The sequence below is a fragment of the Triticum dicoccoides genome, chromosome 5A (assembly GCF_002162155.2).
Source record: "Triticum dicoccoides isolate Atlit2015 ecotype Zavitan chromosome 5A, WEW_v2.0, whole genome shotgun sequence".
NCBI lineage: Eukaryota > Viridiplantae > Streptophyta > Magnoliopsida > Poales > Poaceae > Triticum > Triticum dicoccoides.
In genome coordinates this window covers 616,527,687-616,555,471 of record NC_041388.1, presented here as the reverse complement: position 1 = coordinate 616,555,471, position 27,785 = coordinate 616,527,687, and the positions used below count along the sequence as shown (strand labels likewise).

At 47.3% G+C, this 27,785-nt stretch overlaps 4 protein-coding genes and 1 non-coding gene across 9 annotated transcripts in view; 3 read left to right on the top strand and 2 right to left on the bottom strand.

The window, feature by feature from the left end:
* Positions 1 to 8,135: 8,135 nt before the first annotated feature.
* LOC119303440 (putative ALA-interacting subunit 2) lies at positions 8,136 to 11,219 on the bottom strand. Of its 4 annotated transcripts, none has more exons than XR_005147915.1 (9): positions 10,947 to 11,219; positions 10,415 to 10,476; positions 10,243 to 10,317; positions 10,034 to 10,150; positions 9,737 to 9,807; positions 9,344 to 9,638; positions 8,918 to 9,219; positions 8,588 to 8,665; positions 8,136 to 8,469 (listed from the first exon to the last, which is right to left on the bottom strand). XR_005147915.1 is itself a non-coding variant. In XM_037580571.1 (9 exons), exons 1-8 carry the CDS (start codon positions 11,014 to 11,016, stop codon positions 8,611 to 8,613), a joined length of 1,035 nt encoding a protein of 344 aa, XP_037436468.1. In that variant the 5' UTR covers positions 11,017 to 11,209; the 3' UTR covers positions 8,136 to 8,469; positions 8,588 to 8,610. The 4 variants fall into 4 exon arrangements, 2 of the variants coding, with proteins under 2 accessions (XP_037436468.1, XP_037436467.1); XR_005147914.1 differs by having other exon boundaries at positions 8,583 to 8,665; positions 10,947 to 11,218; XM_037580571.1 differs by having other exon boundaries at positions 8,930 to 9,219; positions 10,947 to 11,209.
* Positions 11,220 to 11,369: 150 nt separating this feature from the next.
* Positions 11,370 to 17,836, top strand: LOC119303439. Its single transcript, XM_037580569.1, has 7 exons — positions 11,370 to 11,529; positions 12,612 to 12,858; positions 13,213 to 13,336; positions 14,198 to 14,538; positions 14,660 to 16,400; positions 16,822 to 17,063; positions 17,301 to 17,836. Exons 1-7 carry the CDS (start codon positions 11,435 to 11,437, stop codon positions 17,370 to 17,372), a joined length of 2,862 nt encoding a protein of 953 aa, XP_037436466.1. The 5' UTR covers positions 11,370 to 11,434; the 3' UTR covers positions 17,373 to 17,836.
* Positions 17,837 to 18,053: 217 nt separating this feature from the next.
* On the top strand, positions 18,054 to 19,248 carry LOC119303441 (transcription termination factor MTEF1, chloroplastic-like). The gene has a single exon (XM_037580572.1). It carries the CDS (start codon positions 18,152 to 18,154, stop codon positions 19,112 to 19,114), a length of 963 nt encoding a protein of 320 aa, XP_037436469.1. The 5' UTR covers positions 18,054 to 18,151; the 3' UTR covers positions 19,115 to 19,248.
* Positions 19,249 to 21,931: 2,683 nt separating this feature from the next.
* Positions 21,932 to 27,785, top strand: part of LOC119303438 (mucin-2-like) — a 59,212-nt gene continuing 53,358 nt past the window's right edge. For both annotated transcript variants that reach the window (XR_005147913.1, XM_037580568.1), the window contains exons 1-4: positions 21,932 to 22,407; positions 22,501 to 22,599; positions 23,317 to 23,427; positions 23,508 to 23,649. Coding sequence is in view for 1 of the 2 variants with exons in the window: in XM_037580568.1 (XP_037436465.1) it covers positions 22,267 to 22,407; positions 22,501 to 22,599; positions 23,317 to 23,427; positions 23,508 to 23,648 (492 nt within the window). In the remaining variant the exon portion in view is untranslated. The remainder of the gene's footprint in view (positions 22,408 to 22,500; positions 22,600 to 23,316; positions 23,428 to 23,507; positions 23,650 to 27,785) is intronic.
* TRNAY-GUA lies at positions 27,363 to 27,445 on the bottom strand. The gene has a single exon. It is a non-coding gene; the product is annotated as a tRNA-Tyr (tRNA).

Below are 27,785 nucleotides of genomic sequence, written 5' to 3'. Positions count from 1 at the left end.
GTGGCCGGGGCGGACGCGGCGCGGGCGCAGCGAGGCGCGGCGCGGCGCAGTGGGGCGCTGGCGCGGGCGCAGACGGGCGCGGAGCGGTGCCGCGGCGAGGGCGAGCCTGGGGCGGCGGGGCGAAGCAGGGCGGCGATGAGCTCGCGGCGAGGCGGGGGTTCGCGCGGGACAGCATGGCGAGCTCGCGGCGGGGCCCCGGGATGTGCGCGGCGCGACATGGCGAGCTCGGGGCAAAACAGGCGGACAGTTTGGAATTCTGAGGCCTTCTGCGCGTTGGGTGCAGATGCCCCATACGTCTGTCCGCCCTCCGGATGTCCGTCAAATCGCACCCCAAACGGGTAAAAACGGATGTCTAAATGGGTCATGCGGTGGAGTTGGTCTAAGGACACATGCTGATAGTGAGTTCCGGCATCGTAGACGCTCAACGGTTTCCACCAGGGCCCTGACCGCCGTAGTACGCCGACAAACTCCGGTCCCCCGTCCCTAGGCACTGAAGCATATACTGTTAATTAAGTAGTATAGTGCTTTCTCTGTTCGAAAATACTTGTCATTAAAATGGATGTATCTAGATATATTTTACTCCCTTCATTTCACAATGTAATGCTTTCTCTATCCCTGTGCTTCAACTTTGACCGTAAATTTAACTATCAAGACCGATTGCGGCGGGAGCAAAAATTATATCAGTGAATTCGTATTCGAAAGAAGTTTTCAATTATATAATTTTTTCTCCCGCCGCAGTTGGTCTCGTTGGTTAAATTTATGGTCAAAGTTGGACCTCGGGAAGCGCGGGCGCATTATATTTTAGAATGGAGGGAGTAGTTCTACATACATTTATTTTGATGACAAATATTTCCGGATGAAGGGAGTAATGTACAAGACTGTTCAACCTTTTGATGCAAAAAAAAAAATCCCAGCCTTTCTGTTATCATGTCATCTACAAAGTATGATTCTGGTAGAAGAAAAATAAAGGAAAGGGAACAACGTGTGGATCATTGGTGCTTCGACGAACCCAAATGATGAGTTGGCTATTGGGGATACTTCTGTGAAGGAAGAGGAACCAACTATGCGATTGGAATTATGATCTTTAACAAAGATGAAAATATTGGCATCAACATCGGCAATAACAAACAATGTATGCGTCTTTTTTGGGGGGAAACAATGTATACATCAGTGATAAGAATTTTTACCGGTAATATCAAACACATAGATTTTGCTTATTATTGTTATATGAGGTTTATACTAGGGGCCCCGAGGTTTGGTTTAGCCCTGGGCCCTTGAAATCACAGAACCGGCCCTGCAAGGCTAGCTGCTGGTACTTCTCCACCTTACAACTTCATGGTGAATGTCCATCAGTATAACCAAGGCTAATTAATGTCCAACAGATGGCATATATCCATTTTGGTCAATCTTTGTGAAGATAATTTCTAAGTCTGAGAGTAGGAGACATAAGCATTTCGTCAAGGCACGAGAAGCTTAGAGGAAAGACATTGAGAGGTAGTGATGCAATCAATGTTTGTAATTGTTCAAGGGCCTGCTCGTTTCTGGAACAAGTATGTCCTGGTCATAGTGGGGAGTAACTTAGACTAGTGTCATATGCCTAATTTACTATCCCCATAATGCAAAGTATCTTAGTAGTAGTGTCATAGTTTGTTTCATTTATTGCCTTATAGACTCATTTTACCTCGGGAAGCGATATGTCACAGTAACATATTATGTTACTCCAAACACCTCTCTCCTCATTAAATACTTGCCACATAAGCAAAATTGTTTTGGGATGTGTTAAATTACTACCTAAGTTACCCCCAATATAGCTAGCCTTACAAATATCATAACATGTTGTGTTATTTCACACAACATGATCATAGATGATCAGAGGAAAATGCTATGAACTTAATGGCACATCAATCAGGTCTCGCGGACACATAGTGCGCATTCAAACATTTCTTGAGGCGTACTGAAAGAACGAAGACCGAGCATCTCATCATCTTGAACCAGCTGGTAGATAGTGCCCCAATTTTATTTATTTGTACTTGAACATTTTATTTGATTGGATTATTTGTTATACTCGGATAAATATTTAATCCAAAAATACTAGAAAGAACATATGTCGCAGTGACAGATAGATCCTACTTGCAGGAAAATACGAAGGTCGTACATATGACAACTCTATGTTTACACACAGCCACTGCCGCCTTCATATCCATACGAAATGTGCTCTATATTTCATACGACGACCGCACACTAGTGCGGGGGTATCGAGCCAGGGTCTGAGTGGCGGCCTGGCTCTGTACTGGGATGAGAGTCTGCAAGTAACAGTCTTAGATGCTTGTGCACGGTACATTGACGTGCGGATAGTGGATGCAGCTAATGATAAGTCATGGAGGACAACCTTTGTGTATGGCGAGCCGAGAGTGGAGAATCGGCATCGCATGTGGAGCACACTATCTAACCTTAGGGCAGTTTCTGCGGAACCGTGGTTAGTGTGTGGCGATTTTAACGAAGCTATGTGGCAACATGAACACTTTTCTCAATCTCAGCGTTCTGAAAATCAAATGCAAGTGTTTCGTGATTGTCTGGTAGTATGTGAATTGATGGATCTTGGGTTCAGTGGCGTTCCTTTCACATACGATAATGGCCAGTATGGTGTGAGGAATGTTAGGGTTCGTCTGGATAGGGCTTGTGCGGACGAGGCTTGGAAGGATTTGTTCCCTCTCTCACAGATGGTGCACCTTGCGACGTCTTGCTCGGACCACTGCCCGGTCCTTGTCCGTTTACTTTCAACACCACCGAGAACTCGACCGGCGTCACGCTATGAAATCATGTGGGAGAGGCACCCTGGTCTATCTTCGGTGGTGGCGGATAGTTGGGAGCGCAGTCGCCCAGCTAGGAACTTAGGTGCGGTTCGGGACGCACTAAAAGAAATGATGAACAAGATGATATCTTGGAGTAAAGAAAACTTCGGTCATGTCATATCAGATCTGGAAAAGCTACGAGTGGAATTGGCAGACCTGCAACTTTATGATGCGGACAGGAACTTGATCAAACAGAAAATGCATCAGCTAGATGAACTCCTCTATAGGAAGGAAATGCTTTGGTTGCAGAGATCACGGATCATGTGGCTCAAAGAAGGAGAACGTAATACGACATACCTCCACCGGCGTGCTGTGTGGCGGGCTCGTAGGAATTATATTCAGCGTCTCCGGCGACAGGATGGCACGTGGTGCTCGGTCCCGACGGATATGCAGCGTATGGCCACGTCCTATTTTAAGGAGGTGTATACCAAGGACCCAACTTTGACGCCGGAGAGTGTCTTGGAGGTTATTGCACCAACGGTTACTCAAGGTATGAACGCTTTACTTTGTGCACCCTTCTCGGAGGAGGAGGTGTCGGATGCTCTTTTTCAAATCGGCCCGCTTAAAGCGCCAGGAACAGACGGTCTCCCGGCTAGATTCTTCCAAAGAAATTGGGCCGTGATGAAAGCTGAAATTATAGCGGCAGTGTTGGAGTTCTTTAAGACAGGAATTATGCCTGATGGGGTGAATGACACGGCTATCGTTCTTATTCCGAAAGTTCCTTTCCCAAAGGAACTCAAGGATTTTAGACCGATAAGCCTATGCAATGTTATCTATAAGATCGTTTTCAAAGTGCTTGGTGAACAGGCTAAGGCCGATGCTTGCGGAGTTAATATCAGAAAATTAGAGTGCCTTTGTCCCAAGGAGGCTTATCTCTGACAATTCTATAGTTGCTTTTGAATGCCTTCATCATATTCAATCATTGAAACAGACTAGGCAGGCAGCGTGTGCTTACAAGCTTGATCTGTCGAAGGCATATGATCGTGTCGATTGGGACTTTTTGGAGAAAGCTCTTGGCAAATGGGGCTTTGCCCAACAGTGGATCTCGTGGATTATGGTTTGTGTGAAGTCAGTCAAATATTCTGTCAAATTCAATGGACAGCTGCTTGAGAGTTTCATCCCTTCTAGAGGACTGAGGCAAGGTGACCCTTTATCACCGTTCTTATTTCTTTTTGTTGCTGATGCCCTATCTGCTTTATTCTCAAAATCAGTGGAGGAAGGGTCCCTGAGGGGAGTATCTATCTGTCGTGGTGCACCAGTTATTTCCCACCTGCTTTTTGCGGATGATACTATGTTGGTGTTTGAAGCGTCTAGCCAGCAAGCGGGCATTGTCAAGGGACTGTTGAACACTTATACTTCAGCAACGGGTCAGTTCATTAACCCAGAGAAGTGTTCCATCCTTTTTTCAGACAATTGTTCGACTGTGGAGGTAGATGAAATCAAGAGCACACTTGAGGTTACGCAACAGGTATTCGAGCCAAAGTATCTCGGTCTTCCGGTTCCGGAAGGTAGAGTGCATAAGGGGCAATTTGAATCACTACAAAGAAAGACTGAGGAAGAGATTAATTGATTGGAGTGAGCAATATGTCTCATCAGGGAATAAAGAAATCTTGATCAAGGTGGTGGCACAAGCAATCCCCACATATGTTATGAGTGTTTTCCGGCTACTGTCTTCTGTGTGTGATGATCTAACACGTATGATGAGACAGTACTGGTGGGGAGTTGAACAAGGCAAGAGGAAAATGGCTTGGCTTAGTTGGGAGAAAATGATTCTGCCCAAGGACATGGGAGGCATGGGATTCAGAGATATGAGGGCGTTTAACCAGGCATTACTTGCAAAGCAAGCCTGGAGATTGCTTGATAGCCCGGACAGCTTATGTGCACGCCTACTCCGGGCTAAATATTATCCCAATGGAAATCTGCTCGATACAGTCTTCCCCTCTAGCTCGTCTGCTGTGTGGAAGGGAATTATGTTTGGACTTGAGCTGTTGAAGAAGGGTCTTATATGGCAGGTGGGTGATGGATCGCTAATCAAGACTTGGAGGGATCCTTGGATTCCGAGGAGGCATGACTTCAAACCGATCACCCCAAAGAGGAACTGCAGATATAATTGGGTTGCAGACTTCCTTGATGAGGCAGGTGCATGGAATATGCAGATGTTACGACACTACTTCTGGGATATGGACATACTCGAAATCATCAAGATCTGGACGTCGCCACGACAAGGTCAGGATTTCCTGGCTTGGTTTCCAGAGAAGAGCGGGTTGTTTACTGTTAAGAGCGCCTATCATCTAGCAGCAGAGACCCATGTGACACAAGCGGGGGGATCGTCTAGCACTAGCCCTAATGGACACAGGACCATATGGAGGCGAGTGTGGGATGCTCGGGTGCCGCTCAAAATGAAAATCATGGCGTGGAAGGTGGTGTCAGGTGCGTTAGCTACTAACCAATGCAAGAAATATAGGCACATATCCACGCGTGATGCATGCCCTCTCTGTGGTACGGAAACAGAGACCAACTTCCATGCGTTGGTTACATGTGATCATGCTCGAGCAGTGTGGACGCAGATGCGCTCACTATGGAACCTCCCTGATCCTATACTGCTACGAGATACAGGTAAAGAATGGCTTCTGAATATCCTTATGCACTGTGATGATGCTATGCGGGATTGCACTATCATGTTAATTTGGAGGATATGGACGTTGCGGTCGGATCTGGCACATGGCAAAGAGGTACCGGCTCCGGCAGTAACGGCTGACTACCTCCAAAGCCATATGCACTTGTTACAGTTGGCTTGGAGGTACTCTACTGAGGAGATCATCAAGGGGAAGATGCCAATGAAATGTGAAGACCCAATCAGGCAGCGCGGTGCGGCAGTGCATTTACCATGGCCGTGACCGGCGGAGGGCCATGCCGCGCTTTCGGTCGATGGGTCGTTCTTAGCTTCGGATGAATCAGCGGCAGCAGGCATGCTACTAAGAAGACATGATGGTTCGGTTATCTTTGCAGCCTACCGCTATATCTTCAATTGCAACGATGCGCTCGAGGCGGAACTACATGCAATAATGCAAGGAATGGCATTGGCAATTCAGCATTGCAATCTTCCTATCATCGTTCAATCGGATTCCTCTCAGGCTCTTTCAGCTTTGTTAGGAGAGAGCCTATCCCGTTCGGCATATGGCCACCTAGTTGCGGAGATTCGTCATCTGTTGGGTGAAAGAGAGTTTATTCCTTTGAAAATTAGACGAGAACAAAATAGGGTAGCAGATCGTTTGGCTATGTATAGTCATACAGAGAGAACTACAGCTGTATGGCTTGGGCAGGGCCCTCCTTGTGTGGAGGAGCTGTTGCCATCTGATTGTAACCCTGTGAATAAGGAATAAAACTCTTTTACCTTCGCAAAAAAAAAAGCATCTACACAGCCGGACATTTCAATCCCCTCAAACGACCGGGCGGATGACCCAGTCACCCCGTCGGAGGTACAGAGATCCGGATTTACCTTACCTTGGCTGAAGATGCTCTTACTCCTCGCGACGTGGCATCTTGGTTATACGCCAAACCGAACAGTGAAACAGGTCCAGTGCCCAGTGGTCGTACAATTTGTAACTAATAATGGCTCTCCCGAACAGCGCCGGTGACAGCGATCCAAACTGTAGACGTCGTGGTCATGCTCCCCGACGAGGCCCGGATTTGTCCGAAGCCTCTTCGGTGTTAAAAAACTGGACGCCATATGCATGTGGGAATGGGAATGGGGGCACGGCGACACACGCCTCGTATCTCCAACAAACTTTATCGGTGCGGGCTGACAAATAACAAACTCTAACCTTCTACTACGTACTACTCCATGTGAGGCCACACCACAGGCAGGGGATATCGGCGTCGTGTTTTGCTACGAGCAGTAGTACTAGCCACTTATCAGTCTGCCACTGGCTGATGCCGGACACTTGTCGGTCTCTCGGCACCGAGTATCTTACTATTACCATTTCACGGCTCCAGGTTCAAGCTGGTTTGGTTCCACATGTCGATATACTATCCAGTCCAGGCACGGCGACACGGCGGAGCCGGTAGCCTGAGACATTCTGCAGGCGGAGCCACCTTAAACGCACGCCAAAAACACGGAGATTCATGAGCAGCAGCAGGCAGGCAGGCAGGCAGGCAGGCATCGTGGCAGGCAGATCACTGCGACGCGGCGTTATGGGCTATGGACCGTGCCTAGTGCTTCACCGGCCACGACTGCGCGCCACCGTGCGCACATCATCAGCCGTGCAGCGGCAGCAGCAGGCCGGCAGCCGCCAGGCATGACAAGGTGGCCGAACAGCGTCAGGCTTGTCGTATCCTTCATTACCGGTGAACGTCCACATGGCAGCCACACCCCCCGGCCCTGCTCGGCCGGTACAGACGTACCCCTCCTACGATGCAACGGCCTCTGAGCGGGACACGTCGCTGCTGCTAGCATCGCACGCAACGCAAACACAGGCTTGATCAATCATCTCAAGTTTCTTTCTTCTATCCAGTCTTATTAAACGGGCGAATGAGAATGAGACGGCCAGCCGGCTACAGTAGCGTGCGTGCGTGCGTGCGTAGATGACACGACGCACAGACAAAATGAGATGATGGTGGAGATACAGATACGGGACCAATCATAGAGGGGGAAATTAAAAAAGGCTGATCATACAGGTGCAGGGGGAATTAAAGGGCGAGGTACACACGGCAGCTTTAGGGCGTCACGTTCAGCGGCGCATGATGTAGATGCAGATGCAGGTGCGGCAAACGAGGCGACGTGTTGCTGCTGTCCTAGCTCTAGCTGAAAAGGAGAGCTGCTCTGGTTGGGTCGCTGACAGGGCGCTGGGTGATGTGATGTGATGTGAGCCTCCGATCGATCTTGCGACGCACGACTGAAGACAGAGTCGTCGAGCGTCATGTCTGCGCTGGCGAGCCATCTGAGAGTAAGTTCAGGCGGGGCTGTCGTCTGAGGCAATGGGATGCGGAGTGCCGGAGACTATCGGGGGAACAGATGGTCACGTCGCGGTTGGGTTGGTTGCTAGTGCCGGACGAGGCGCGCGATGAGAGGTGATGATCTGCACGCGATGGAGGAAGCAGGGGAAGATGAAGACAGGCCAGAGAAAAACATGCACAAACAAACCCGCTTCCGCGTTCGCGGGCCATTATCGTATGCAGCTGTAGTGATCCAACGTCACTCTCACCGGATGTCGATGCTATGTAGAAATGCACGCAAAACCGGATTTTTGAAGCGGGGGAAAAGCATGCTTCGACATCGGTGCGAAACTGAAACATTATATGTATTCATACAACATCATGGAATCCATGGTATGGCGCTTTTTACATACATACTCCAAGTATATATCAGTTTTACACGGCTCTAGTTTTCCTCGAGGACGCCGTGTCGGTGAACCATGGCCTTACCATATATCCTCAGCAGTCATCAAGCATTTCATGCTCCAAGTATGTGTATGAAACCTGAAGCTGCTACGCATTTCATGCTCGTCCAAGTGTCAAGTGTATGAAACCTGAAGCTGCTACTATGCCATTTCCCTCGAGACATGGTGCGGAGACGGAACGCCGCCGGGAACCTCTGGCCAGGGTGCTATGCTACTAGCTGCACGGCAGAGTACTTGGAACATTATCTCAACTGCATGTTGTTACAGGTAAAAGAAACAGGACATTTCCTTCCGGCTTTTACAGGGGGGCTAGTGTCGATCGAGCGTGTACCTTACCAAAAAGAACTATGCACAGAAGCTTAGTTATTGCCGTTTTTCCTGCTCCAAGATAGGTAAGCAGCATCACCATGTGGCCTGCAAATTCATCAGCTATGAGAAACAGATCTAGCCAATCCACAAACTACATCGTATATAGCGTATGTGAATATACATGCAATTCAACAATCAGCACTAGGAGGTTTTGTTTACTGCTGCGTAAATACAGTGTTAGGCTGTTATGAGGGGGGGAATCAAAGACTAGTAGTATCATCGCCTTCAGACAACATGCTCTAAGAGAGATATAGAAGAAGTAGAAGATGGTCACAAGGGATAATTCAAAACATTCACCTTATCGATTACCTTGGGATTTTCACATGGATCAGAGCAAAGAGAATGGACAAGAAAATGCTCGAGGAACCAGTGATAAGGTATGCATATCCAAGAAAGTCATTCTTGCCACCTAGCCATGTTGATGTTGTAAGAACCAGGCTTTTCTTTCCACCAAAACTGTAGGTATTGTAATTGTTTGTTATGTGCATGGTAATGGTTTCATCAGCTTGTATATCCTCTTCAATGACACCGTACAGCTTTCGAAACTGGGGAAGAGCAGCTGCGCGCATCCACACAATAAGATCTTCCTGATTGCTTAGCTGGCAAAAGGACACCAATTGTTCAGTTAACATAAAAGAAAACCAGCATTAACTTGTCTTCTTAAGGAAAAATGTGAACTATTGCATGAGCAACCAACAACATTCTAGATATAGAAGTACTCACTGGTATATCAGGGTCAAGTTTTCCTCCTCCAATCAAGGATCCATTCTGAAAGTTGAAAGGATAGACATCCTGGCCATACTTATGTTCCCGATCACTTCTCCACGAAATGTTTTTCCTATCAACCATCAATCCCATGGACCCACGGGTAAAATCATAAGTATCATTGAACAAGCTCCAAGCAATCAATCCACAGGGAACAACTGGAAGGCCGTTGCTCCTTTCCATCGGACTGCATGAGCTATCAGTGTATTGGAGCCCATGGCGTAGTTGCTTATCGCTTCTACTTTTGATATACCTGTTCAGCATTTACAGATTCCTTTTGTTCAGCAAGACAGGACATAGTGTTTCTTCTTGTAAGACACCGACCAGTAAATTAATCAGTTGTATAATTACCTACGATGATTCTGGTAGAAGTTGTCGAGTTCATAATACACATAAATTGGAGCTTTCATATGGTATTGAACCTGTAAATATACACTCTCAAGTCTTAATATTTTTCTGAAGAATTAACATATAAATAAACAGAAAAATTACGAAGATAGGACAAGAAAACTGTAATATGTGCCTGATGTAATCGCAAAGTCCCAAACTGAACTCAATCAGTTGTTCAAAGAAATTATAGTCCAGCCTGTAGTCAGATGACAAGTAAATAGGAGAAATAAGGTCTGACTAGATCTGATAAGAAACTACCTTCACTTTCTGAATACATTTCTTCGAAATCGAGCTGTCTTTGATATAAGCCTGCTTATTGCTTCTGTAAGCATTAGGTACACAATCAATATCATAACGGTGAACGATTTCTGCAACCTGCACGCCCAGAGCAGGAGTGCACATTTAGCATGACAACCAAACTAATGCCAATTCAGCATCCATCAGACAGAAAAGAAATCAGTTATTACTCTGTTTGAAGCTTGAAGACAAATTAGCCCAACTGGTACGAAAATAATCCCAATTATCAAGAAAATGGCTATCACCTGCAACAACGGAAGTAATGCCATATAAGGTGGGAGTACTATGCAAATACTTAATGCCATATGTAAAAACCTATATTTAGTGTTAGTGCCAGCTTACGTATCCTGGTGTCATTGCCGGTTTCCAAGCTGGAAGATCCTGCTGGGTGAATTTATAGAATACTGCAAAACCGACATGATCAACCTAGATAGCATCAGGAGGGAAGAAACTTATAGTCTGTAAGTGTGTAAACGACATTCATTCTCTCACTGTGTAACAAACAATTTCAGTAAACTTGAAACAATGAAGCTTGCTGATAGCGCATCGACATTTGCATCTCCCTCAATCTAGATAATGTTGTGGATGACTTATTTCGTCACTCGATTAACCCTATGCGAAATGGCCTCTGGATACAACACACTAACATAGCATGCCCACACCTAAGATCGTCAAGCTACCACCGTACAACACACTAACACGTAGAGGTAAATCCATATATAGCAGCTAAGAGGCATTTGTCGCACTAATTTCTCGAGATCGCACACAGCTAGCAACCCTAGCACACGGAGACACCTAGTCACGCAGATGGGGGCAGTACACAGCTCATCAGCGGCCGAATCGAAGCGAGCGGCGTGGTCGAAACCTGGCTCACCTCCCGATCTCGCCGGGCGCCCCCCGCGCGGGGCGGAGCCTGCGGACGCCGAGGTGCCCGCCTCGTCCATCACGGTTGCGAGCTCGCCGCGCGAGCCCCGTAAGCTCGCCGGAGTCCGTACTTCGCAGGGTATCGGAGCAGGTCGCGGCCGAGAGATCGGGGGAGAGGGGCCGGAGAAGAAGAACAGATGCTGCAGCCTGCAGGTGGGAGAGCCCACGGGTCAGGTCAGCACGGAGAGAGTGACGAGGGGGATGCGGGCCTCGGCTAGGCCCGGTGGATAGGTTTGGGCCAGCAAAGGTGGGGGCCCATGTCTGGCCCACGTAGTGTGGGCTTTGGGTTGAGCGGGCCGTGAGGTTGACGGCGTGAGACGGGGCTAACGACCGGTGGCACCGCCGTTAATTCGCTCTGCGCGTCGCGGTCAGGAGCTAATTTCCCCATTTCGCCCCAGAGAGGGAGAGAGGCGCCGGAGAGAGAGAGAGAGAGAGGAGATGCGGGAGGAGGTCAGGAGCTCGTCGGGGGCGGCGGCCGAGCCGCAGTTCGCCGTCGTCCGGTCGTCGTCGCCGCCGCCCACCCCGGTCGCCAGGTATGGTCGCCGTCGCTCCTCGGGCCCCCCCTCCCCTGGTGGTAGATTCGCCGAATCGAAGCGAAAGCTGGATTTATTTTGGGCGCGATTCTACGTAGACCTAGGGTAGGATCGTAGGTGGGATACGCGGGGCAGCAGACAGTGGGTATAAATGTTCGATTAAACCATTGGGGAGGAGGAGGGCTATGATCTACAGCCATCACGCTTTCACTCTCCTATGGATTGAACGCATCATTTTTAGGTCTAGGGAGACGATATTTGGTGGCTCAATTCATACCTACTGTGTGAAAAATATAGGGGGTTTTGCTGTGTATTTTTGTAGCACTTTTTTTTCCCTTTCAACACTCAACCGAATTATGATGAGGAAATGACATCCAAGAAGTCCAGAAAGGAGTAGGGAAAAGGATAGCTGAGTTTGACTTATGTGCCGTTAGCAGTTTCTCTCGATTACAAACTACAGGGTGAAAACCTAGTAGCACTATCGTACAGCCATATAGGAAAAGCACCACCAGCCAAACATGGGCTAACAAAGAGAAGAGGCAGCGAGCAAACGCAACTAACTAGCCATATTGCACGTCTGAAATCATCAAAAAGGGGGCACCTCACCATCTTGAACAGGGGTTTCAGCAGAGTCCTGAGCAAGTGGCCATGTTAATCACAAACGAGTCACAGCGCCTTCTGCATTACCTGTTCTGTCCCTAGCTGTGAACCCTAGGATCTGTGCTGTCTAATGGTCGCTGTCTCTGTAAAATTGAAATAATGATGCACTGGGCCATTGGAACTGGATGATGCAAAACCTTATGATATACTTGGAGCTTGTGATGCCATATTGCTCGGTCCTTTTCGAGGGGCATTCGTTTCTCGGACCTTGGTCTGCAGCGCTGCTATTTCTGCTTGTTAGAATTCTTAAAGCTTTATAAGTGTTTTTGTTTTCCATATATTTGTTTGGAGGAAAAACTGATTTCAGTATCATCCTTTTGCAATTTAGGGTCCAGCCAGGCGGCTACAGTACTTTGTTGAGAGTCTTGTCATAAACTCGTAACGTTCAATTTCTTGCACTGAACCCTCTTTTGCTTTTTCAGTTCTGCTGGTGCCTCATCACCTGCTATGCAAATTAATATAGTAAGCATAGATTGGTTGGGTAGCAGACAAGCTTCCAGGGTTGATTCCTCATCACATGTTGCACCACATGCCTATGGGCCTGCTCATAGCTTTGATCCTGCTGGAACTGCTTTGGATTCTGCACCATCTTGTAGACCATGGGAGCGTGGAGACTTACTTCGTCGACTGGCAACATTCAAGCCTTCAACTTGGGATGCTAAGCCGAAGGTCATCTCTTCTTTCTTGTTTATTTATAGGAATTTAACATTTCTTGTTGAAAGTAACTGATGCATGCCGTGCTGTGTTAACTTTTCTTTTTATATTTTAGTTTGCAATAAAATATAATCATGGACTCATGGTAACCTAAATCCATAAGCACAGTCAGACTTTTCCTATGATATCACTTATGATGTTTATCTCTAGTTTAGTTAATACTGAATTTGATCCAGGCCACTGTTCCTTTGTTCTCTGTAATTGGCATTTTGGTGGTTTTTATTTGGTTCATATTAGAATAAGATTGTGGACTATTTATGAAAATTCTACTCCTGCCATCATAAGATATGCTGAAATTAACTTTTGCAGGCTGCCAGTTCATTGGCTTGTGCTCAAAGAGGCTGGGTAAATGTTGATATGGACAAAATTGAATGTGAATCATGTGGTATGCATCTTATATTCAGTGCACTGGCATCCTGGTCCCCAACTGAAGGTATGTGATTCTGCTGAAACTACATTTGTTTCTGGTCCACAGGTTTCTTCGTGCTACATTAACTCCTAGTTGTAAAAACCAATATATTCACCACCATGTTTTAACTGTTTTTACTCTGAAAATATTATCCTTTTGATGTATATCTATCCGACATGAACTTATATTTAGCTCACATTCGTTAACCAAGAAATTATGCATTCAACTATGTAATGGCTAGCAATGCACTTATGCTTGCCACCTATCTGATTGTAATGACTAGTTGTAAAAACCAATATATTAACCACCATGTTTTAAATGTCTTTACTCTGAAAGTATTATCCTTTTGATGTATATGTACCTGACATGAACTTATATTTAGCTCACATTTGTTAACCAAGAAAGTATGCATTCAACTATGTAATGGCTAGCAATGCACTTATGCTTGCCACCTATGTGATTTGTGCATTTGCAGATGTCAGTATTTTCACCTTTCAGTCTAACTATATAGATTTGATTTGGTATTAATAATAATTTCATATTTTACATGAGCCATGGTATGTTGTGCTCCTTGCTGATTAAAAAAAAAACATATCTATGGGTCATATTCTCACTTCACAGTTATTTATATTCAATAATTTGATTTACTGACTAACACCTGATGTTGTTTTGATAAAGTAAGTGACAACATTACATAGCATCAACGGTAACATAAATTTGCAGTGCCATAATTTTTCATAAGTCTCACTGATGTTATTCATGTCTCCAGTGCCATAAATTTCTAGTACTGTTGTGTTAGGCTGGAAAAATAATTAGTTGTACGTCCTCCTTTGCAAACTGAGTTTTATTCAGCTGTGAAACCTTTCTTTTTGTGTTCTGTATTAGTTACAAATGCTGGAGAAGCCTTTGCGGAGCAGCTTGATGCATCACACAAGAATAGCTGTCCCTGGAGGGGCAATAGCTGTGCTGATAGCTTGGTTCAGCTCCACCTTACACAGTCAGCGCTAATTGGAGGTTTTAAAGATCGATGTGATGGACTTCTACAGTTTCTCTCCCTTCCTGTTATTGCTCCGTCTGCAATTGAGAACATGAGGTTGACAAGGGCCGCTCAGATTAACCGCCTATTAACACAATCGATTAGCTTCTTATCTGGGGAGCTGGGTTACAAAGCTGAGAATACACCAGGAGTTGACATCCATCAGGGTGGTTCTTGTGGCTACTCAAGAGTATGTATTTCTGTTTCTCGTATTCTATGAAATTTGTGGCACCACTGTAGTATTATTGTTCGATGCCTTTCGTTCTTGTGTCTTTCTTAAATTTGAACATTTATCCTGGTTTACTTTCTAGGCGCAGAAGCTTATAAGCCTTTGTGGATGGGAGCCTAGGTGGCTTCCAAATGTCCAGGACTGTGAAGAAAACTCAACCCACTCAGCTAAAAATGCACTTTCAAATGAACCAGATGAAATGTTCTATTCCCCCCTTGTTGAACATCAGAAAAGTTCATTCTCTGCATCAGTCAAGAAAGATAAAGGAAAAGGCAAAAGGCCCCTCAAAGATTCGGGATGCAGCATGAGCTCACCTCTATTAGATTGTAGCCTGTGTGGAGCTACAGTTAGGATCTGGGACTTCAGATCTGTGTCACGTCCTAATCGTATTAGTCCAAATAACACTGATGCACCAGAAACAGGCAAAAAGCTAACACTGACACGTGGAATTAGCGCAGCCAGTGGGATCAACGGATGGGTTAATGATGGGGTGGTAAGAGATCAAGCTGAAGGACGTGATGAAGCAGCAACTTATGAGGGGAAATTAGTATCAAATGCTGGAGTAGACCTTAATCTATCGATGGCTGGAGGACTACCGCCACTTCATTCTTCAATGGCTGTTGCATCTGAGTGTTGTAATGGAGGGATGGGAAGAGATCTGATGATTGCGCAGCCCGCTGGAAGTGAAGTTGGTGATCGTGCAACATCATATGAGTCTCGGGGTCCAAGCTCGCGGAAGCGTAACCTTGAGGAAGGTGGGAGCACAGCTGACAAGCCACAAGACGGGGTTCGACATGCTGACAGCATAGAAGGAACTGTCATTGATCGTGATGGTGAAGAAGTTGACGATGACGTTCAAGATTCAGACACCAAGAATAAAAAACCGCGCGGATTCAACTTTTTTGATGCCAATCTTCCATCTTCTTCTGGAGCTGGTCCTAGTAGAAACTTGGGCTTTGACTTGGATGTGGATATTAGCATGTTCGGTCACTCTAGAGCTGTTGGTCTAGCTCCTGTTGAGCATCCGTCTGCTAGAGATTCTATGAGGGCCTCTTCTGTTATCGCAATGGATGTTCGCAGCGCTGACGAAGATTCGATGGAGAGTGTTGAGTATCATCCAGATGCTGGTATAGATATTAATATGCCTTCATCTAGTGGACACAGGAATATTGAAATGAATGATGCCTTTGATCTCAACGATAGCAACCAAGCACAGCAAAGTGCTTGTGCACAACCTGCTGCTGGAAGTGACGGAAGGGAGATAGGAGGAAGCAGTACTAATGAAGGGGAGGAAGTCCTTAATGCAGGCACAACTCCTGCTTTTGCAAGGGATCAGCTTAGCTTAGGAATTAGTGGTGGAAGTGTTGGCATGGGTGCTAGTGACGAGGCTGAAATTCATGGCATTGATGTATCTGTGCAAAGAACCGAGAGTGGTGTAGGTGATGCAGAACCTATTACTGACCTTACTGAGACAATGGGCCATACCGGTGAATCAGTTCCAGGGCCTGGATTGATGGATGAGTTTGTACCTGAAGAAGTTGATCGGGAAGAACCTCATGGAGACAGCCAAGATATTGTGTTCCGTTCAGCAGGCCGTGCTGACAGTGGATCAAAATATTTTGGTTCTAATAAAGCTGATTCTGGTGAGAGTGGAAAAAAGATAGGACATGCCATTGGTCATGAAAGCAGCATGCATCCTTCTCTCTCTTGCAATGCTGGGGTGTATGCCGGCTTCGATGCATCTAAAGAGGAAGTGACACAGGTTGGCAAAGCAGTGACTACTGATGATCAAGGCTTGCATTATGATCTGCAGAATGGATTAGGTAATTATCATCAACACTTTATCTTGCTACAGATAACCTAAAAGATATTTCTATACATTTTTGGGGGAGAGTTGCTTATCTTTTGTGGCTTCATGCTATGTTTTTCCTATTAAACTACGGTCATTCGACTGGTACTGGTACTTGCTAGCCATGCTTCCTTTGAAGTTGAAGTTATTCATAGTGATTTGTTTGTGACCAAGGAGCAGCCAGCTAGACTTCCAGGGCAGGTGGTATCGATCTCAGATCGGTTTTAGCACCTGCTACTCCAACAAAATAAATGCCATCCTATACCAACTGCTTCCCACAGAAACACATGTTTTTATTATTTCTTACACCTCTGTTTTTAATGTACTTATTCTATTCTTTTCTGCTCAGTTATCTGTGTTCTGCTCATCTCAATACTCTATTATTTGTTTCTCAGGAGCAACAAATGGAGAAAACGACTATGAACCAGGTCTTCCAGATTTTGATCCTGTTAAGCATCACAACAGTTACTGTCCATGGGTCAATGGAATTGTTGCAGCAGCTTGCTGTTATGATACTAGTTCCAGTTCAGAACTTTCTGGCTGGCAGCTAACTGTCGATGCAATTGATACATTCCAGTCTCTTGGTCAATCTCAAAATCAAACTATGCGGTCTGAATCTGCGGCCTCGCTAAACATGGTAATTTTTGTCATGCTCATCTTCTCCATTTCTTCTTCTTTGCACTTCTTCGCAATTCACCATATAAAACATTGGAACCTGGTTGTCCATATTTCAAAACCTGGAGCAAGTGATCTGCATTAGCTGTGACATCTGGACGGCCCCAGCAGTGTGCCTTGCAGAGTTGAACTGCTCACATAGTATGTTCCCTTGTTCACCAAGCTATCCTCACAGAACTCTGGTCTTCCTGTGGCACAGGATGATCAAGCAGCTTCCAACCGCAAGCTGGCGAGAAGGACTTCAGTGAACAAAAGCCATGGGAAATGTTGAGCGAAGCTTCTTCCTACCCAGCCAGCTTGTTTCGTCCACCTGCTTCTCAAACATGCATAGCATTCGGCCAAGTTCCAGATTGGCGCATCCGGGTGCTTGTTTACGTGCAGTGCTGCTGCCTGCTGTACCCTTTCAAAATTAGGTCTGGCATCGGAGGAAGAAACCAGTTAATAATCCATTTGAGCTAGTCTGTAGATTGTTGTCGCCTATGGTCTCTGGCAATTCGATATATGTTGTTCCAGTGATTTTATATCGGAAGAGTCGATTCAAATCGCTGTCCCTTGTTCCAAAAGGAACATTTGCAGAATTTTGCAAGTGAATTGATTGTTGTTCGCCCCCAGTTTAAACTTGTAAGACACTGTTTATATTCTTGGGGAAGGCCTGACACCTAGTTCGAAGGAACATATATATTTAGTGTGAGTCACCCTTGACCTTGAGAATAAAGAATTTAGTTGGAATCCACAGAGGACATACTTCACTTTCAGTGATGAAAAATATCTTTGAGCCTTTTTCACTTATATTAAGGACAAAAAAAGATATGTCTATCGCTTGTTGTCTCTTGTTTGCGCCTCTGCTGAGTAGTAGCGAGCGGTCTCTTTCTGGTTCAAAATCTGACCACCCAATGAGCAGCACCCAGCGCGCCAGGTCATCACCAACGATGAGATAGAGAAGTGGATGAGATTCCACTTCGCCGCACCCCCCATCATCGTCTCCCCCCTCCCATCTCCGAACCATCAGATCAAGAAGCTTTGGGAGAGAAGCTCCGGCCGCCAGCGACAATGCCGCTCTGCAGCTTCTACGCCTCCACGTCCCTCCCGGTGGCGAAACCCCACTCCTTGCCCTCCTCCGCCGCGGCGGTCACCACCGTGCAGGCAAAGAAGTCGCCGCCGGCCGTGGCTGCGGCTGCGGCGGCGACCGTCCTGCCGACGACGGCCGAGAGCACAGCGTCGATGATGCCGGCGGAGGCGCTGTCGCTGCACCTGCCGGAGCTGCCGTCGGCGATGCGGGACAAGATCCTGAGCCTGGAGCTGATGGGGGTGGACTACGGGCGCGCGCTGTCGCTGAACCCGGCGCTCCGGGACGCGGCGCCGGAGTCCATCCACGCGGTGGTGACCTTCCTCCAGTCGCGCGGGCTCCACTTCAAGGACCTGGGCCGCGTCTTCGGCATGTGCCCGTCCGTGCTCACCGCCAGCGTCCGCGCCGACCTCCGCCCCGTCTTCGCCTTCCTCACCGACGACCTCGGCGTGCCGGAGGCGGCTTACCGCCGCGTGGTCGTCAAGTGCCCGCGCGTGCTGGCCTGCAGCGTCCGCGACCAGCTCCGGCCGGCGCTCATCTACCTCCGCCGCCTCGGCTTCCGGGACAACCGCGCGCTGGCGTTCCAGGACCCCATCCTCCTCGTCTCCAGCGTGGAGCGCACCATGGCGCCCAAGCTGGAGTACCTGGCCGGGCTGGGCATGTCGCGGGACGACGCCGTGGCCATGGCGCTCCGGTGCCCGGCCCTCTTCACCTTCAACGTGGAGAGGAACTACAGGCCCAAGTTCGAGTACCTGGTGGGGGAGATGGGCGGCGGCGTGGAGGACGTCAAGGCCTTCCCGCAGTACTTCACCTTCAGCCTCGAGAAGCGGATCGCGCCGCGGCACCGTGCCGCCGCCGACGCCGGCGTCGACCTGCCGCTGCCGGACATGCTCAAGGCCACCGACGAGGAGTTCAGCGAGATGCTCGAGAGGAGAAGGAGCAGATGAAGCGTGCAGTATGGCCGCCGGCCGGCCGGCTGAGCGCGGCGTGCGCCATGCTCATGCACGCAGGCGGCCGGCGGGTGCTTCGTACACTTGCCACCGAGCTATGGCGACCACGGTCTGTACTGTACATAATGATCAATGGTCGATGCCACGGCTCCCGACTCACATCGTGAAGTGATGGTGCTTCTTTCTTTTGTAGAGGATGTATAATAAGTATACCAATGAAGTAGTCGAGAGCCAAAGTGAATTTCTCGGACGTGCCATGTGTATAGTGTTCATAACACATGTTGGGGCTGTAAATAAAGTCATGGAGGAAAGTTCAATCGGGATGAACTCTATTATAATATCAAGAAGTGTAAAGCAGAGTGAACGTGAAACTTTGCGACCATCCGATCTATTTTTGAATCGGATGGCTCAAGAGCACTTCTCTAGTGTAAGTTTGCAACTGAAACAAGAAATGTAATCCTTTCCACGGCAACGGTTGCTCTGTTGCAAGTCAACCGGTTCTAGTAGAGGAATCAATGGGTGGAAGCAGTGGAAGGCAGGAAGGGGGCCGAGCTCGGTGGCCTCCCCGTCTGTGACTGCACGCCTCGACGTCATCGTCTTCTTGCAACCGCGTGCCTCAACGACCCCTATTCCGATGGCCGCACTCCTCCTCCGACGGCTACGGGTTGTGGGCTCCCGTACCCGATGGTAGGAGCTCGACGACCTCCCCGTACAACGGTCGCGTGTCACGGCGCCATCGTCGCCCGACAGTTGGGCTCGCCTCCCCTGTACATGGCACACTTGCCTCCCCGTTGATGGTCATCTCTCCTTCCCGCCCGGTAGCCGCCGCCCCCCTCCCCTAGGTGTGAAAACAAACTAGCTCTGGGAACCAACTTAGGTATGAAAGAAAACCAACTTTGGGAATTAATGAGGTAGGTTATGAAATTGCCAGGTAATGTTTGGGTAGCTGGTCCTGATCAAACATTGTTTTGCCAGAATCTGAACATAGTTTCTTCAGCAGAAAACTTATTTCTTCATGAACTCCTAACTTTGTTTCTTCGATATAAAACATTGTTTCTACACAAACTGAAAAGTTGTTGGCCTTCTTTGATATTGTATCTGAGTTCAACCAACAAGAAGAAGATGAAAAAACAACCACACTTTAAAGAGAATAGGATAAATTTGAGTTAGCATTCAATTGATCACGTATTTGCTTGGTGTGTATAGCGGTTGAGTCGTTGATGGTCGAAGGGGCGTCCATGGCTATCATTCCCTCATCAAGGAGGAGCAGCAGCAGCTTGTAGTGGTCGCTCGTGAGTCTCGTGCCTACACATATTTTATGGATCTCTTGTGGTTGTCGTCGGAGGAGGAGGACGACTAGGGGCGTGGACTCTAATCGTCGACCACCACTAGTGTAGGTAGTGGCAATACTAGATAGCAATGCTACTAAATGGGCATTTAAAATCATTAATTATCTATAAAGCGGCCGATTTTTGCGGAGATTATAATTCTCATAAAGTTCTTTACCTGATACATCTAATTTAAGCTTAAATTGCCCATACAAAATGGACGATGGTGAAAAATAAAATAAAAAAATAAAGGGTTTGAAAGCCAAGATAATGACTAAGTTTGTGTCGCCGGCTCTAATATCCATATTAAGTGGTGGATGACGATCGTTGACACAACGAGTCTGATGATTCGGAGTTTGGACGTCACCGGCTCTATATCCAATTGAAGTGGTGAATGATGATTGATGATACGACGAATCTGCTAGAGTTGCTCTAAGCTTGCATTACAAGTAAGTAAATGTGGGGATCCTAACTCAAGCGAAATTAGTACTTCCTTTGTTTCTAAATATAAATCTTTTTAAAGATTTCACTATTGACTATATACGGAGCAAATGAGTGAATCTACACTTTAAAATATGTCTACTCCCTCTATCTATCTATATAGGTCCTAATGCATTTTTTGAGGTTAACTTTGACCACACGTTAGAACAATAATATATGACATGTAAGTTACACAAAGCATACCGTCAAAATTGTACGTGAAAGGAGCTTCCAATGATTTAATTTTTCACATTATACAACTGATATACTCTTAATCTTATGAATAGTCAAAGTCAATTTTGAAAAACACATTAGGCCCTATATATATATGGATGGAGGGAGTATATACATCCATATGTATTTGTAATGAAATAGTCAAAGTCAATTTTGAAAAACACATTAGGCTCTATATGTATATGGATGGAGGGAGTATATACACCCATATATATTAGTTGGTAATGGAATCTCTAAAACTACTTATATTTATGAACAACCAATACGCTCGATTAACGCTTTAAATTATAAAACAATCAAGTTCAAAAAAATAATAATTATAAAACAATCTTGCAAGCCGTGACGGTAAATATATTACCATAAACATTTGACCAAGACACATAAGCAATTAAATAGACGAGGATTCGACAATGATCCCGCTTGGTGGCCTTGTCTATGCAGCCAGGGGCAGGCCACTCGGTCACACTCTAGCCAGTAGGCACCACTCCGGTCTACACTACTCCTGGGTCGGGATCGGGCCTAGATTTTGAGGTCGATGGCCTGGTCGGCCCGGGTCCGTTATTTTTGTAGTTTTCTGAAGGGGGCTGGCCCGAGGCCCGGCGGGCTTTTGCGTGTTTGGGGCGGGCTTGGGCCCAAAAAACTAGGCCCGATGGTCGGGCCAGGCTCGGGCCCAGGTTTTTTGGGTCGGGCTTGGCTAGGCCCGGCCCAAGGTTTGGCCAGGTATATTCCGGTCCTTCTCAGCTCAGCTCGTCCTCTCTTTACTGCTGCTTCTTCTTCTTCCTCCTCTCTTCCCCTCGAAGCCTCGGGCATGGAAGACAGCTTGAGCCATGGAGCCATATCTCCATCCATCCCCAAGAGAGCCTCCCCCTCAAGATGGAGCTCTGCGCCCGCTGGCTGTCTCAGTGGATTAGCCCCCAAGCCCAAGATCCATGGGAGGAAGGATGGAATCCGTCCTTGTAAGAGAAGAGAGAGGTCTTTGTGTTCAAGGTCGGGCGCAAGGACCGCGGCGGCCCCTGCGCCCGACCTCCTCCCGCGTACGTTAGCGCCGCCGGCCTCGTCGACCGCCCCTGCGCCCGCGTCCCGCCGCCGGACTGGGTGCCCTGGTACATGGCCCCCGCGTCCTGGTACATGACGCATGAGCGCGCTCACCTCACGACGCCCACGGCCACGCCCCCTGCGCCCGCCCTCCTCCTGCCGCCCACGGCGCCCTCAACCGCGACCTCGGAGCCCTGCAACCACAACGGCATGGTGAGTTTCACATCCGCTCGCCTGAACATCTACTGTCGGTACCAACGATTTGATCTGTTCCGTGCGAACACTGATTCGATTTGTTCTGTGCAGCTGTTGGGTCCCCGTGTGCATGCTAGTGATCTCTCTCTGGCCACAGCACCCGCCACCAGCGTCACTACAGCAGTTTCCTTACCACCTACAGCTAACCCCGTGAGTAACTGACATGTGTTGCCCTGCTTTCACAAAACAATTTCGTTGCAATGAAATGCTCAACGCTATCAAATGTTCAACTACATTGAACCACCAAATCCATCACATCACTGACTAGGATTTTTCTTATTTCTTGGTGTAAGACTTAAAACTTGACTGAGAAATCTCAGCCAAGTTGGTTAGCTGATCTTGCACTGGTTTCGGAGTCTTGAGGTTTTGGCATTTCCATCCATGAGCATTGTTGGGCTCCTGCGTTTTGGGTTAAAAGGAGAATCAGCTACTTCAATCTCATCATCTTTGTTGTCCCCAAGGTCAAAATTTATGTGTCAGTTGCTTTAGTGCTTGGTTGTGGCAACACTCCTGTTGCCGGACAACAATGACCACTTCCATCGCTCATGATGTGTTTGAGCATCACCTTAAGATCCTCTTCGATTTGAATTTCTTTCTTTCGGAATCTGCCACGGCCTGGAATATCCAATTACACAAAGAGCAAGGACATGTTAATACTCCCTCGCAAAAAAAAAGACATGTTAATACTGTAGAAGAAATAGTGGCTGCAGCCTGCAGCAATGGAAGTACTTTTTTTTGGCCTTCTTCCACCACTCAGCATCCTGGTTGCGCAGATCTACCCACCTGCCCATCTGCTGTCTAAACCAATGACTTGATATGTTTTTTATCTGTTTTGTGATAAGAACCAAATTGTGTTTGTACGTGCAGTTCGGTCCCCGGTTATCTGCTCATGGTCTCCTGCCGGCCACAGAGCTCACGATCACCGACCCTCCACCAGCACTCCGTCCGCTGCCTACGGCATCTTCTATCTATAACCCCGTGAGTGATACTATATCTTTGTATTGCATTCAAAGAAACTTCTGGCTGGGATAGCTTGTGTGACGCTTTTATATTTTCAGATGGTTATGGAAAGGAGAAATCTGGCACTGCTGGATTCATTGGCTTTGGAGCTGATTGATGGTGAAACGGAAGCTGACGAGCACTCGATGGATGAGGACGACGAGTGGGATCTTAAGGCAGCTTGGTGCAGTGGTGCTTAAGGTTTTTTGGCTCTTAACTCTGTATCTAGATACGTAATCTTGGTTGCTACATAGTACTCCCTCCATTCCAAAATAGATGACACAACTTAGTAATATACGTAATCTTTTTGTATACACAACTCTGTATCTAGATACGTAATCTTGGATGCATAAACTACATAGTACTATCAAAGCCATTTTGATGCATAAATAAATATACCAATTAGTAATGATTGAATTCCTTCTATGGTTCCACATGAGAAACCAGTACGAATATAACCTACATGTCCAATCGAACTATGAGCTAGAGGTCTTTTGACTTTCGTTTGGGCCATGGCGGCCAGTGCTCCTAAGATCATAGAAGCAATGCTGCAGAAAAAGAAGATTTGTTGTAATGTACCCCCATAGGAAGCAACAATAGAAACACGTGACATATTTGCAGAAATAGAGATTTTAGGCGCAATAGAAAGGAATGCTGTCACCGGGGTGGGTGAACCCTCATAGATATCAGGTGCCCACATATATAGAGTCAAAAGAGAGATTGAGTCCGAGGGAGAGGGGGGTTTTCTTGGGGCTCGAGAGATTGAATAGATAGGGCCCCACAAGTTGTTAATTCGCCGCTGGGGAATTCACACAAAAGGGAAGGACTTATTCTCAACGAAAAAAGTGCTCTCTGAACCGAACGTGAAAGTTGTTTTCCATCAGACGGCTGTTCACGTAACTCCACTCTCGGCTTGGATTATATATCCATTTGGTCCGCTCTCGGCCATTCCACACGCTGCCTAGCAGAGACGTGGTTATCTGAAGTGGATTCTCTCTTTTGTAGTAGATGCCGAACCTGCTGCTCAGTGGGCGGGCGCAGCAGCTACATGGACCCCTTTCTTTATGTTGTTGCCAGCGCTTTCCCGGGCCGAGCCGGAATTCTTTATTAGAACGTCGGCAGGCAAAGCCCGAAGGAAGGCTGCTATCCCCTCGACCTTCTTCCTTTTCGATGAAAAACAAATCGACATCTCAATCTCCGAAAGCGTTTTCCTTACCCAGCTAATATCCCCCCCTTCGTCGAGCCTTTCCTTTAGTGGTAAGGGATATGCACCTTATCTGAACGTCGGCAGGCATTCCGGAATTCTCCTTTTTTGGCCCCGGGTGAACATAGGCTCAAACATGATTGGAGGGGTCCTAGCTACGCCATGCGTTCAATAAAAAAAAAGCAAGCCTCTGGGAAGCTGCAGGGATTACAAAAAGAGGGTGCTTTCCTGTGTTGCACTGAAAAAAGGACAAAGGAGAAGACGCTCTTCGACTTTCTTTCTTCCTCCCGCGCCCGCCTAAGCCCGGCCCGCGTTAGAGGGGAAGATTAGCAAAGCGGAAAAAGACAGAGGGAGGGGGAGCTGCATCTTATTCTCTTCGCGAGAACTTCAGGATCGGAGAAGCATTCGGAAGGGGCGAGGCCTTCATTTCGTTGGCAGAAGCAGAAACGATCCAATCCATTCGGGGCTTCGGGGAACCCAAAAACGAACTCTGTTTACTTTTTTCATAGATAGATGATATATATAGGAATAATATATACATCCCTTTACTTGAGATGTCTATGTATCTATTTTGGAATCATCTCCCGATTCTCTTTTTTTTCTAATTCGCACTGCTCTTTCTCTCTAAATTGCATCAAAGAAAATAGAGAGAGAGAGAGAGCAGATGGATCCTATCCCCTATAACGAACACTCATTCCTATCTATTGATAGAAAAGAAAGATCTTCGTCACGGACTTTTTCTTTGTTCATTTTTTTTTAGATTGGAGGAATTCCTCATATCCAAGGCAGCTCCCCACAAACACCCCACCCATATGACTATGCCCCCTTTTGAATCGACAGTATAGATTGGGCTTCATAGCTACTTTCATTCTAAAGACGAATATTAGTCAATAGGCAGGCTTCTTTCAGTAGCAAACATATTCATTTTCACCGGGCTCCGCGCACCTTTGGTACTTCTGGAGGGCAAGCTGTTTTATAGTGACTTCTTTCTTAGGGTAGGGCGACGAATACTTCCAATTCCGGAAAGGTCATTGGGTCGCCTTTGGAAGCTAAAGCGAAAGTTGTAGAAAGCCGGGAGAAAAAGCGAAAGCTTGCTCGAAACGGCCTATACCCTAACCCTCGGAAGCGAAGACGCAAAGCGTCACTTTTTTCAAAAGGAAGGAGTTTTTTCTGACTGAATCCATCCATAAAGCCGCCAAGGAAACGAAGTTCGTTCCCTTTCATCAAGTGGGTAAGGTAGGCAAACCACTTAAGCTTTGCCTTAGACTGACGGAACAAAGCTAAGAAGTAGGCTGAATGGAAAAAGGAAAGGGACAAGGGCGGTCGTCGCTTGGCGCGAAGGCTGCTGGTTCGGTACGGTACTAAAGGTCCTCGGACTTCCAGGCGGTTTTTCTTTTGGGCTGCTGTGAACCCTTGGATCTCGCCAATACAGCCTCCTATGGTTTTCGTTACCGAGATATCTTTTCTTTTTTCCCAGGGATTTTTTGGGTAATCAGCTCCCATGCTGCAAACAGTCAAATCTGAACCTTGTCGCTCTTCTTTTCTCGTGGGCAGGAAGCACACCAGCAGCGTGCGTTGCGTGATTCCACTGTGTTTTTTGCACTTGACTGGGTGGACAGTTGACCGGAAGATAACTTCGATTCGCCCGGCCAGCAGGCGGGCGGCGTGCTTATCTTGTGTGACAACACTACAGAGCGAGTAGCTCTTCTAGTCGGGCAGCTGTGTGACAACACTCCTGAGAAAGCGGCGCTTTTGTGTAACATGCTATGGTCTCAACACCCTTACGAGGTAGTGATGAGTTTCACGCGCTCTAAGCCCGGCCCGCGCGCAGTTAGGAGGATTGGCCGCTATCTGAGCGGTACCACCCACCCTACCCTACTACCTATAGGGGGCCGTCCGTCCTACAGCCGCCCGAAAAGGAACTGCAGTAATCTTGAATAGGAATCCTACAGCGATAAAAAGAATCCCCATAAAAATACCACTAGATCGAGCACCAGTGATTTCGTATCCGGTCAAAATCTTGGCTAATTGATCGAAGTGGGTAGCTCCAGTAGACCCATAGATCATGGAATAAATAGGATGGGTAGGCCCAACCACCACACTACACGTATAGACGCGAACCCCCCTCCTTACCGTACGTGCGACTCTCACCGCATACGGCTCGCACAAAGACTCCAAAATCCATCCCGAGCTTTTTATTCCACCTCTCCCTCCTCTCCAATCCTCGATCAAACTAGCCTTCCCCAGCAAGAAAACGTATCCGCTTTAGCAACAAAGCGCTCATCCCTTGCTTGTTCTTGAGTGCGCAAGGCGCTCAAGACGGTGATTCTTGCTTAAAAAAGGGCTAAAGCACTCCAGCTTCGAAGCTGGAGTTTGCAACTTCAAAACTACAGGTTTTAGCCCTCCTGCTGGGTGGGCGCTTCCTTCGTCTATCGTATGTCTCGCTTGGCTTCGTCCCGAACCAAGGAGGCATGATGGCGGGCGCGTGCGTGTGCCGACTGCAGAGACTACAAGCCGACGCCGGAAGCGACTCGCTTCTATTCTCGATTGGATATAGATGGGGAATCTCTATAGATCGTCTTTTTTCGACAACCTCTCTAAAACGCATACGAGAAAATTGCACTTCATGGCACGGCAAAAAAAAAGAGCTTCGCTCGGTTGGCCCTCCTAGGCTTCCGCCTACTTTCTCTTCTCTTAAGTCTACAACAAGTGGGAGAGGCAGGATTCGAACCTACGTAGAAAACCTTCAACAGATTTACAGTCTGTCGCTTTTGACCGCTCGGCCACTCTCCCCTTCCCGGGGATACGCCCTCCTCAAACAAAGGGTTCCTGAATAAGAAGGATGGCGGCCTTCGTTCTTAAGTTAAGAAGAGCAGATGGAACTATTAGATTTGCTAGCGTTCCGGGAGAATAAATAAGGTCATTTAGTAAGTTCATAACAATCCATTTATGTAAAGCAAGGGGCAAAGCTTCTACGACAGCTTCCCCCTCATTGCCATCGTCGGCCTTCCCCAGCTCCCCTCCTTCGTCGCTTCTGGCTAAGCATCTTTCGGCGGAGGAAAGGAGGCGACTAGTCGCTTCTGGCGAAGCAGCGAGTTCATGAGCAAGTGAATGAACGAGCAGCGAGTGAAGT

Coding starts and splice junctions, on each gene's coding strand:
- LOC119303440 (XM_037580571.1), bottom strand. CDS start 11,016: ATGGACGAGGCGGGCACCTCGGCGTCCGCAGGCTCCGCCCCGCGCGGG. Junction 10,477..10,946: donor GCGCCCGGCGAGATCGGGAG/GTGAGCCAGGTT, acceptor TCGGTTTTGCAG/TATTCTATAAATTCACCCAG. Junction 9,808..10,033: donor AATGTATTCAGAAAGTGAAG/GTAGTTTCTTAT, acceptor GTATATTTACAG/GTTCAATACCATATGAAAGC.
- LOC119303439 (XM_037580569.1), top strand. CDS start 11,435: ATGCGGGAGGAGGTCAGGAGCTCGTCGGGGGCGGCGGCCGAGCCGCAG. Junction 13,337..14,197: donor ATCCTGGTCCCCAACTGAAG/GTATGTGATTCT, acceptor GTTCTGTATTAG/TTACAAATGCTGGAGAAGCC. Junction 14,539..14,659: donor GTTCTTGTGGCTACTCAAGA/GTATGTATTTCT, acceptor TTTACTTTCTAG/GCGCAGAAGCTTATAAGCCT.
- LOC119303441 (XM_037580572.1), top strand. CDS start 18,152: ATGCCGCTCTGCAGCTTCTACGCCTCCACGTCCCTCCCGGTGGCGAAA.